Source organism: Blennius ocellaris (assembly GCF_963422515.1).
Source record: "Blennius ocellaris genome assembly, chromosome: 20".
Taxonomy (NCBI): domain Eukaryota; kingdom Metazoa; phylum Chordata; class Actinopteri; order Blenniiformes; family Blenniidae; genus Blennius; species Blennius ocellaris.
Genome location: NC_137669.1, coordinates 21,282,312 through 21,294,079, shown reverse-complemented (window position 1 = coordinate 21,294,079; position 11,768 = coordinate 21,282,312). Strand labels below are relative to the sequence as shown.

Genomic DNA, 11,768 nt, shown 5'->3' with positions numbered 1-11,768 from the left:
TGTACGTCCACGCTGAGTGTTTATTGACGTTCAAGAGGGGGAAAAAAAACAACTTTCGTGAGTCGAAGTAATGTTTTAAAATAGTGACGGGGCTCCTTAAGGACTATTTGTGAACAACTCGTCAACCCGAACGCGGAAAAATGAAGATAAAAAGACAGAAACAAGCCAAGAAGACGATCAGCTTCTACAAATACAACTTCAGCTTCAGGGAGCCTTTCCAGATCCTCGTCGACGGAACCTTCTGTCAGGCGGCGCTGAAAAACAAGATCCAGATCAAGGAGCAGATGCCCAAATACCTGATGGGAGAAGTGCAGCTGTGCACCACCAGGTGAGGACCGTCCACCTCGTCTCACCTGTCCCCCCCCAACCTCGGCTTCATTCGCCCCTCGTCTCGTTCACAGCTGCGCCCTGAAGGAGCTGGAGACCCTCGGGAAGCAGCTGTACGGAGCCAAGATCATCCTGCAGAGGTTCCAGGTGAGGAGGTGTCCCCACATGAAGAGCCCCGTCCCGGCGTCAGACTGCCTGCTGTCCATGCTGGAGGACTCCAACCCCCACCACTACTTCGTGGCGACGCAGGTAAAACACTTGTCAACAAACCCTGCAGCCAAATCCACAACCTTTAGGACATGGAAAGAACTTATATAAACATATAGGTTTTGATATATGTGACATATATAAAATTGGCCGTTTTCCTATATTATATGTACATAAATGCACATATATGTACACATATACGTGCATGCAGGCACCTATATAGGTACATATATGCACGTATATATGTGTGCATATATGCACCTATATGTTCTTCTTGTATAATTGTTTTTTAGTTAGTTCTTAGTTATTGCCTTGATAATGTATGACAGTTTCCAAAGTGAGATACGGGCTATATATATATATATATATATGGAAATAAAGAAGCAGTACAGGAGACCTATATGGCCTGTATATTCACATATATGCACCTCAATTTTGCCTATATGTGGCATATATACGCATATATGCAGCATATAAACTGCTTGTAGGTTTCATATATGCGCATATATCCTCGTATAGGTTCTTTCCACATGGGGGTGTGTGAAGTTCAGATCTAGCCGGGGGGGTTACATTCGTATTGTCTGTAAATCAGCTTGTGGTTGACGTCTCCCAGGACCACGCGCTGACCACCGGCCTGAAGGCCGTCCCGGGTGTCCCCCTCTTCTACATCATCCTCAACACCATCGTGCTGGACAAGCCCAGCCCGGCGTCGCTGGACCACGTCCAGGCGGCGCAGCTGGGGCAGCTGGTCAGCCCCGCCCAGCAGCGGAGCATCAGCGGCCTGAAGGAGGAGCAGGGCCTCGCGGCGAAGGACGGCGGTGAGCGGCCGGGGAGGAAGAGGAAGAGGAAGCAGAGCAACCCCAACCCGCTGAGCTGCCTGAAGAAGAGGAGGAAGAAGAGCGGGGTGCCGACGCCGCCGCTGAGGAAGACGGAGGAGGGGGAGGGGGAGGGGGAGGGGGGGGCCAAGAGGAAGAGGAGTCGGCACAAGAAGCGGAGGACGGAGGGGGGGGACGTCCCGGCTGCCACCGCTAACGCATAGCGCTGCAGGCAGAAAGACTCCGACTGTATCTGATCTGAACAATCCGTTCTCATGCTGTGACGAGCACCGGTCATAATGTTCTGGCTGATTGCTGATCTATTTATAAGAGTGGAAGAGAAAAGATTTCCTACACATTTTTTTTAAAAATACAAGTGTTTGTTTATTTTTCTCCAAAATGAAAAGCAAGACGGTGAAACTCTTCTTCAACATTTCTTCAGACTCAAGTTTATTTTCTTTTTTGGGGGGATTCATACAAAATAAAACGCAGGTTTACAGGCACATGGTTTAAATACACGCTGCACTCGGACGACAGGAGAGGTTTTAATGGAAGCAAACATCTAAAGTGTGTTCAACTTTAAATTCAGTCCTAAAGATAAACAATCTGACCAGGTTTCCACGAGATGATCGACCGCGTCGCCTATTGAATGAAACACAACCAACTAAATATTCTGGTTAACGGGGACGTCGCTCTGCTGAATCCAAATGTTCAGGAATATCTTTTTTTTAAAACAAAACCACACTGAAAAACTGAATCTGCCCTCCAGTTATTTAGTGGTAATTCAGGAGAACTGCAGTCTTATGAAGTATTTCACACCAGCATGCAGAACTTTCTAATGTGTCTCAGTCCATCATGCTCTAAAAGTGCTTCATGCAAACTCTGCATCAGATTTGTGTTCATTTTTTTTTATAAAAATTGGTTTCTGATCGGAGACACGATTATTTTCCATGGAAGAAGACGTCTTACTTTTTTTTTTTTTAATCTAAAGTGCTGCAATACAGAGTTGGCCAGTCGTACCTGTGCAAACTCTTTTTAAAACGATCTGGATGCAGTTTCACGCTCCGACCGGTGGAGGCGAGTCGATGGAGAGGAAATAAAAAAAATAATAAAAAATCCAGATCAAGAGCCGCTTCCGGCCAGAAACCACAGGCTCTTTTACATAAGGTGCGTGGATTTTTCCATCAAGGCTGAATTAAATAAATAAATAAATAAATAAAATAGGCAGAGAATGAGGGAAGAACAGAGGCCCGACAGACATTTCATTAAAAAAAAAATTACTAATATTAACGTGGAGATTGTTTAGGTTCCCCCCTCCGACGCCGCCGGACACCAAAGCACCACATGACCCAGATAAAGAAGTGTTGAGATGCGGCGGCGGCGGTTCAGATCAGATGACGTGGAAGCGAGGGCCCGGCGTGGCCACGATGTCGCTGTACGGCTCCTCCTGCACCAGCTCCACCGCCTGCTGCTTCTTCAGCACCAGGAAGCTGTAGAACTTGGCCGCCGCCTGCTTCCGGTTGTTGTTCCTGCAGAGGTCCAGCAGGCTGACCGACTGGGCGCCGGTCTTGGCCATGACCCTCTGCGGGCAGGAGACGGGCGGTCAGGACGGGGGGGGGGGGATCTGACTGTTTCACTGCTCGTAAGGCCATTTCACAGTTTAAAGTCATTTAAGGTGATAGAAAACATCCGTTTCTCCAACAAACTTCCTTCAACAAACAAGGTGAAGCAGGAAGTTTAACAGATGCAACAGAACTTCGGTACCTGGAGGCCGTGAAGCATCTGCTGGGTTCTCTTGTTCCACCTCCTCTCCTCCTGGTCCTGATCTCCTCCCTGCACCTCCTCCTCCTGACACACACACACACATAGAAAACATAGACTTATATGTGTAGATTTCTATATGTACAATGAATTATAAAAAAAAAATTTGCCTTTAATGTCTCAAATCAATCAAATATAAAGTAACTTGAGTTGCATTTACTCTCTGAAATAAAAATACAAATATTTACTTATGTTTTTTGGCTTTGCTTTGTTACATTTATTTGCATTTTGCATTTTGTGTTTTGTTTTTTTTTGAGATTTTTGTTGTTTTGAATGATTTGTGCCCAGATATCTGAAATACACTAATTCAATAAGGGGGGGAAATATATATATATATATATATACATAAATAAAAATTGATTGAGATATTTCAGCTTGTGTTTTCAAGAGAAAATCAACTTCAACAGTTTTAAAATGTTTGACATGTAACTATATCTCAATGAAACAACTAAAATCCCACTATGTGTGATGTTTATCATATATATTTTTCCAGTAGTATTTGTTGCAACATTTTTCTATAACGAACTCTATTTAGAGGAACACAATCTCAACATTAGAGAAAATGGATGCAGCAGTGTGTGTGTGTGTGTGTGTGTGTGTGTGTGTGTGTGTGTGTGTGTGTGTGTGTGTGTGTGTGTGTGTGTGTCTCCGTCTCGCCTCGTCTTCAGAGTCGTCCTCGTTCTTCTTCTTGTCTTTGTCCGCCAGCAGGTCCAGCTCAATCAGCTGGCTGATGTTGGCGGTGCTTTCCTCCGGAGGCAGATCCACGCCGGCCGTCTCCAGCTGCTGGGCCGCCGCCGACACGTCGGGCTCCTGCTGCTGCAGCTGGTCCAAGGCTCCCATCTGGAGGCCAGAGGTCAGAGGTCACAGCCAGTCGGAGCGGCGGATATAAATGAAAGTCGTGAAAGCTTCACAAGTGTGATCCCGGCGTGGCTCAGCGGCTCGAGGCGGGAGGCTGTACTCACGGGCAGCGCCGGCTCCGTGTCCTGCGCTTTGCGTTTCAAGCTCCTCTGGGAGGAGGGAGGCGGCATGGCGGCCTCGTCCAGCGTCGTCCTGCTCCCCTCCACGGCCGACGTCTGCAGAACGCTGGCCTCCTCCATGATGGTCTGGTCTGCAAGACAATCATCCGTTTCCTGTGACCGTGGACTTGAAAACTGCTCATTAATAGATAGATAGATAGATAGATAGATAATTACTTTATTCATCCCCGAAGGGAAATTGTTTTGTCGCAGCAATCTGGTACATACCAATATTATAAAATACGATAGAATAGAAATAGAAGTAAAAAATAAAAATAGAAAAATATCTGGGTATAAGACATAAAGTAAAACACAGAACGGAACATGGACACTTAGAAATAAGCAGGAGATAAAAGCAAGATAAATAAATAGTAAGGTGCAGTGGCAGAGCCATTAGAAGTAGGCATTATATAATAATAATAACAATAATACAGATAACAATGTGTAATAGTGTATAATACTCGTGTATAGTACTACTAATAATGGTAGCAATAAAATAACAATAACAATATATATATATATCAGTAATAATAATAATAACAATAATAATACCAATAGTAATAGTATACTTATAATAATAATAATAATACCAATGGTATTATGAATGAATGAAGATCAACGCCAAATGGATTGTTTTAGCAATTTGTCATGTCGTCATGCAGACTGCCTGCTTTTCACCCTCCTTCTTCAGTCTTATCAGACCTGCAAAGGTCAGTCAATCAACACGGGAGGAAAAACAACCTCAGAGCCAGTTGATAAAAGTAAAGTCACGGTTTGTGAGGCGAGTCGACACACGGATCCATCCTCTCACCCATGACGTCCCTCTGCTGGTGTGCGGCGGTTTCCTCCCTGGGCACCTCCGGGTTCTCCAGGTCCTTCAGGAACTCGTCCAGACTGTCGGCCTCGCCGCCTTTCCTCCTCTTCCTCAGCTCGTCGGGAACCAGCGGCGTGAGGCATCTGGTAAACATCTGCACACGGGGAGAGACGACGGCGTGACGGGAGCACGGGAACACGGGCGCGGCGACGCGTCCCCCCGAAACACTCGCCTTCAGCAGCCGGGCGTTCCACAGGGGCTGAGCCGGGAGCGAGAACAGCTTCTCCACGCCGCCCGTCTCCTTCCACATCATCAGCTTCTTGGTGGGCGGAGCCAGATCCAGCGTGGTGACAATGTCCGAGTAGTCGGAGAGCTGCGCCCGGATGGTTTTGCTGTCCAGCTCCTTCACGCTGTCCACGATCAGCTTCCTCTTACGCTTCGCCTTCGTTTCCTTCACTGCCACGAGACGAAACACCGGGAACCAGAGTCAAGAGGACAAAACACCAGAAATCAAAGATATGGAGACTGAAATTAATCCATAATAATAATAATCTCCACGAATATATAAATGTTTGGTTCAAAACAGTAAATGTGGCGCTTCAGATGTCATGATGGTTTTGATCGTTGTATTAGAGCTTGATAATTCCTCTAATATATTTGTTCTGTTTCACTTTTTTTTTTTTTTTAAATGACGAAAGTTTTTTCACTCCAAAACCAGTCAAATTAACAGAAGTTTGTCCTCCTCCGACGTTCAGACTAAAAGTTACATAAGAACTCTGATCACTGACCCTCCGGAGAAGTGAACAGTCATAAAGAAAGCGTATATGGAAAGAAACGCAAGAATAATTTCAGCAATTTATCAGGGGCTAAACTCACATGACAGAAACTCAACCGATTACATAAAAGGAAAGTGGGAGGAGGAGTTTAATATGGAAATCGTAGACGATGATTGGCTTAATATGTGGACGATACACCAAACATCCACTAGTTGGCGGATCTGGAGGGAGTTCTGGGAAAATCTGGTGCGTTTCTTTACTACACCAAAGTTGAAAAGTAAATAGAACAGAAATGTTGGAGGGATTGTGGAGAATCTGACGTGGACCACTCATATAGCTTTTGGAAATGTCATAAAATAAGTGTATTTTTGGGAGATGGGGTGTGGAGTGCTACGACAAATGATGGGTTATGAGATTCCAATGTACTGCATCTGTGCAATGTCTCTGATGAGAGTCTAGTGGGAAACGATTTACACCTGGTTAAGACATTACCAAGCTATTACCAAGAACTGGGGAAAGATAGAACCACCAACAAAGGACCAATGGCTGACAATTGTGGAAGGATAGGACACTATGGAAAAACTAACTCTTACTAACTTAATCTAAAATTAAGTGAAAAAATAAAAGAAATCTGATCATATGAAACTAGAAACTAGAGTTTTTCCGTTGAGCGCGGTTGAGAGAGCGAGAGGAGCGGCTGCCTGTGATGTCGATGGGCTCCAGGGCGAAGGTTTCCTCCTCGTTGTGAACCAGGTTGGTTTGCTCTGCCTGGTCGGCCATGGCGGGCAGGGGCTCCGTGGGACCGGAGTCCGGGCTGTCCGGGGCGCCGGCTGCCGCCACACAGTGAGGGGAAAAACACTCGTGTTTAACATTTATAACACGCTCAGGTCAGTCTTCTGCATCACAGACGACGTCATCTGCGTGGGAGCGACCTGAGAGGGCGTCGAAGTCGTCCTCGTCGTCGCCGTGATCCTGAGGCATCATGACGCTCTCTGGGAGGGCCGGGGGGTCGTCGAAGATGCCGCCTCCGTCCTCGTTGCTCAGCAGCTTGTCCACTGCACATCACATGAGCGTCATTTCTCCAGCTCTAAAAAAACAAAAACCCAACACCGCCGCCGGACCTTACCCAGCATTCCCCCCTCGTTGCTCTCCATGGGGTTGTCTCCGAAGTCGTCCTTGTACTGGTCGTCGTACTCCAGGTGGTTGGACTTGTCGGGCAGCTGGTTGGCGCCGCCCTCCGCCTCCAGCAGCAGGTTGGAGGCCGACGCGCCCATGATCTCCACCTCGAAGGCGCTCTCCTCTCGCATCATCTCCCGGTCGTCCATTCCAAAGTCCGCTGCGCCACACACGACGTAACGAAACGCGCCGCGCAAGTGAGTAAAATAGAGGAATGTGACACGGACCCAATGAAGAGAGAGAGAGGGAGACGCTCACCAAAGTCATTGTCCTGCAGCAGGTTGAGGTTTCCCACCTCCTCTCTCATGGTGATCTCCTCCACTCGGCTCTGGTTCAGGTTGAACTGCTGAGCCACGTCGATGTCGCTGCACAAAACACACCGAAATCGCCGTCAGTGATGCTGAATTCACCAGCAGCCTCTCCGTGAGACCGGAGCGGGGTTTCTTTCAGGAATTCTTAAAATTAAAAAAGGTTAAACGTCAAGAGGACAAACATTCTTTAGGACAGTGTTTTTCAACCACTGTGCCGTGAAATTATCCAATTTCACATTTTTTTCTAAAAAAAACATTTGCTCTGTGTGTTGCAGAGTAATCATGTATAAATACTCTTCACCACTAGAGGGCAGCAGAGAACTTTGCCGGTGAAATGTAAAGTGACAGACGTCAGTGTGGTTCATCTCCACCTCCTGCTACCATCTTGTATCAAAGTACTGTGTCAGTGACAGTGATGGAGAAGTTTTTGAAAAGGAAGAATGTGAACCAGGATCTCAGCTCTTCATCCATCAGGTCCAGGTTTCACACTGAGGGAGGCACAATTAAAAAAAGAAATACTTTTTTTCTGTATTTACTTGATTCCTGTTGATAAAACTTTGATGAGAACGACTTTATATTGTTAATAGAGGCTACAGAGTTTCACATTTTAACATTTTCGGGTGGTGGTGGTGTGCCTCCAGATTTTTCCAAAGAAAAAAGTGTGCCTTGGCTCAAAAAAGGTTGAAAAACACTGCTTTAGGATAAGTCTCCTCCTCTTACAATTAAAAACAAAACAAAACAAAAACGTATAATTAAGGCAGCAAGTCCTAGTGGATCTATATTTTGCAGACTGACAAAAAAGGAAAATGTCCCCGTCAGGAGTAGACAGGACTCACTCCAAGTCTGGCAGCGGCTGGTCAAAGTCGTGGAACTCCTCCGGCAGGGTGATGGCGTTGTACGCCGCCTCCCTGTTCTCCTCTGGCAGATCCACCACACCTGAAACGTCACACGGACGCAGCGTGAGCCTCCTCGCCGACTCCCAACTCAATCGCCTCGGGGAAATCTAAGCGAGCGATTCAGTGTCTCCAAACCGGGTCGAAACGCCATCTTGATCTTGATGAAGGCCTCGTTGCAGTCCGCCAGCAGGTACTTGGCCTTCCTGTGGTAGATCCTCACCACGCCCAGCAGGAGGTGACCCGACGTCCTTAACGCCATCTTCACCTGAATCAAATGAAGTCACAAGCACTTGTATTGGGAACAAATATGGCAGAGTTTACACAAAGTAATAGGATATCAGTTCCCCAAAACTTGTAAGATGCGGCATTTGGGAAACATAACTCATAATGTGATACAAAGAGAAGACGTATATCTGTTTAAGGTATTACTAACAGCAAGCAAGAAAGTGATTACCAGATTGTGGTACAAAGGGGACGAGCGGTGGATACGGGTTGTTGAGGAAATATCTATAATGGAGAGACTCACTCACAAACTGAGATTACAGGAGTCTCAATTTGAAGAAAAGTGGGAAAAATGGACTGATTTCAGGAGGACAGAAGAGGACAGAAGGGGACAGAAGAGGACACCGCCACCACTGGACAATAGAGACTTTGGTTGATGGAAGATGGATAGATTTTGTATATTTGTTTTGCCCTGACACTGTCACTGAAAAATTTCAATAAAAATTAAGTTTAAAAAAAAGAAATCCCAAGCACTTTGTTCCGGGGGGAGAAATCTGCAGCGTTCCACAAATTTCAAAATGTAAAAAAAATATCAAAGAAATTACACGTTTGGTGACGGTAAATGTAAGTAAGACCAGATTTTCAAATCTAATCAGCTCTCGTCTTTAAAACAAGACGCTGCCAAGTGTTGTAATCTGTATTTGAACAATAGGACTTTTCACAGTGGTTTTCTTGAGTCAATACAAAGCCATCCTCTTGAAATATTAGGACCCCGTGTAGAATTCAACAAACACGACAGGTAGTTTTTAAGCGGCTCGGAGTGAGACGGTGCGAGGAAATGACCTTGGGCGAGATGATGCTCTCGACGCTGCTCTCCAGGTTGCACTCAAACACGTGTGCCTTGGTCAGCTTCTTGTCCCAGTGGGCCGCCAGCCAGATCTTGGCCAGCGGCCCTCGCTTGCTGAGGACAAAGTGGGCATAAAACATGGTCTCAGCGCCTCCTCACCACCGGGGAAAGGGGGGAAGGGGTGGGGGAGGCGTCGGGCCTGGAGGAGAAAAAAAAAAAAAAAAGACAGAAACACAGAATTTAAATCAGGACTCAGATGCAGTAAAACAGTGACAGGTGAAGAGCTTGTTGTGGTGTGGGAGCGTTCAGGATGCAGAGGTTTGTCGAGTTAATACAAACAGTGACAGGAAATTGATTGAGAATTCTCTAAAATATGGCAAAAGTCCAAGATGTTTCGTGTTTAACGGCCGTTAGCGTCCATAAAGTTGCCATCTGCTGGTTCGGTCCATCTACATCGTTTCCCTCTCACTCTTATCAGCAGCTTTTTCATCCCTGACTACCTGTTCCCTTCTTCTTCTACACTTTTGTTAATATATATATATATATATATATAAATAAAAGTAAAGAATGGAAGTACCAAAAAATGATATTCGATTCCAACGTCTCTACAGATCTCACAATGTATGAGCTAGTTTGAGGTTCTCACACTGAACCAGGGTGTGAACTTTTGAGAAGTTTGACCTTGAGCAGCAGTTTCCTTGGCTGAGATGCCTTGTTGGTGCGAGAAGTTACAGGCGAATGGATGAACTGGTGTGACGAGTCACAAAGAAGATCTATGGCTGAAACATGACGACAGTTCCGAAGGCAGATGAGGTCAAACCCTGCACTAATGAAGTTGATCTAATCTTAAGAGCCAGTGAGTGAATGTTGTTCTGAGCGGCAGGCGATTCCGCACACATGGGTTATTTTTATTTCAATTCTTTGCTCATACTTTATGAACTCATTATTCTGCATTAACCCATCTTATTTCTGGAATGACGTCACAGGAAGCCCTTGCACAGGGAGAACATGCAAACTGCAGATTTTCTAGCAATTTTCAGGCGAAATGTTATTCCTGCACTAAAAAGACTTGTTTTATTTCTGTAAATATTAACGCACATCCTGTTTTCTTTGTCACTATTTGCTGTCCGCTTATTTACATGAGGTGTTAATTGGAGCATTTATGTATCAGGTGCAAATTCATCACACACATTAATACATATACATATATATATATATATATATATATATATATATATATAAAAATAAAAAAAAGACGTCGCTGCAGCACTTTAAAATGTAACGCACGCGCCTGTTATCGTCTCGAAACGAGTCGTTTGCCATGGCAACAGGACAAGCTCGTTCCCTTTAGCGCGGTTTTTCATGACGCTCGCGCCGCAGTGAGCTCCACGACGCTCCGGGCAGACAGGTGACGGTGGCTAACGGTTAGCCGCTGTCAGTCCCCGCAAAAGCCCGCGTGTCTCTGCATCCCTGACTGACCGGGCACCACCTTCACCGAGACCGGGAATGACTCACCGCCGAGCCGTCGTCTGCGCTCCTCTGCCGGTGTCGCTGCTGCTGCTCGGTGTTTTCCTCCTCCTCCTCCTCCTCCTCCTCCTGCTGCTCCTCTTCCTCCTCCTCCTCCCTCCCTTCTTCACTAAAACAAACAAGATGGCGTCCTGTCTCCTCTGCCTCCTCCAAAGATGCTCCACTGTCACCACATCCTAAAATCTACCTCCACATCCTCACACTCTGCTTTGAATGATTTAAAGAGCCCGAAACAACTTGACAAAACTGTTGGATTGGCTCAGACAACTAGTAAAGACATGTAATATACAGACAAATTAGTTAGAAGTGGCTTGAAGAAACTGAGCTGAAATGTCAAAAAAACAAACCAAGGTCAAAGCTGCAAAAAAATGTCAAACGCAGGAAAACCAGTAGGAAAGTTAAAAAGACAGAAAAACAAGCAAAGAGACTTAAATCCAGAGGATTCAGACACAGATGCGGTTTCAAGAAGGTTTTTGACAATACAGTTCAATCAGAAATCATGAATTTATTTTGCCTCTGCTGTCCAGTAACACCAGTAGAAAATACAGCATGAGTAAACAATTAACCAAGAACCACTGTCATTTAGAATTGAGCAGTATAATCAACAATATTAAGGCCGTAGGAGCCAAAGGAGGCGTCCCGTTCCCTCCTTCAATAAAGGTCATAAAAATATCTACAAAACAACCATTTTTACAAATATATAAAATTAGCTGTAAGAAGTTCTTTGTTCCAGTTTTAACAAATCAGATGCTACAGGGCATCTAAAAACAAACAACATAAATCCCGTGGTGTGTGACGCTCGCGTCCAGGTCTGAACTTTTAACAGTCTTAAGAGCAACTTTCCAAAACAGAAACTGGACTTCATAAAAGTTCACATCAGCTGGAAAGAGTCCCGTCATGTGAACAGGAAGTAATACTACTCATATACAAACACGTTTGAACAATTACAAAGTGCAACGTTACAAAAGGGGTTTGGTAAACGTCAAAGAAGGAGTGTCAGATAAAAACGACGA

General features: G+C 45.4%; 2 protein-coding genes across 2 annotated transcripts; one reads left to right on the top strand and one right to left on the bottom strand.

Moving 5' to 3' along the window:
- Positions 1–42: 42 nt before the first annotated feature.
- On the top strand, positions 43–1,573 carry utp23 (UTP23 small subunit processome component; the record flags this gene model as incomplete). The annotated part of the gene is made up of 3 exons (XM_080515868.1): positions 43–328; positions 402–576; positions 1,148–1,573. The coding sequence occupies exons 1-3, from the start codon at positions 141–143 to the stop codon at positions 1,571–1,573; spliced, it is 789 nt and encodes a 262-aa protein (XP_080371994.1). The 5' UTR covers positions 43–140.
- Positions 1,574–2,739: 1,166 nt separating this feature from the next.
- Positions 2,740–9,368, bottom strand: rad21b (RAD21 cohesin complex component b; the record flags this gene model as incomplete). Its single annotated transcript, XM_080515867.1, has 13 exons — positions 2,740–2,931; positions 3,114–3,197; positions 3,828–4,010; positions 4,133–4,278; positions 4,998–5,154; positions 5,233–5,456; positions 6,478–6,606; positions 6,709–6,831; positions 6,903–7,112; positions 7,211–7,317; positions 8,100–8,199; positions 8,295–8,424; positions 9,225–9,368. 13 exons carry the CDS (start codon positions 9,366–9,368, stop codon positions 2,740–2,742), a joined length of 1,929 nt encoding a protein of 642 aa, XP_080371993.1.
- Between the last annotated feature and the right edge of the window lie 2,400 nt (positions 9,369–11,768).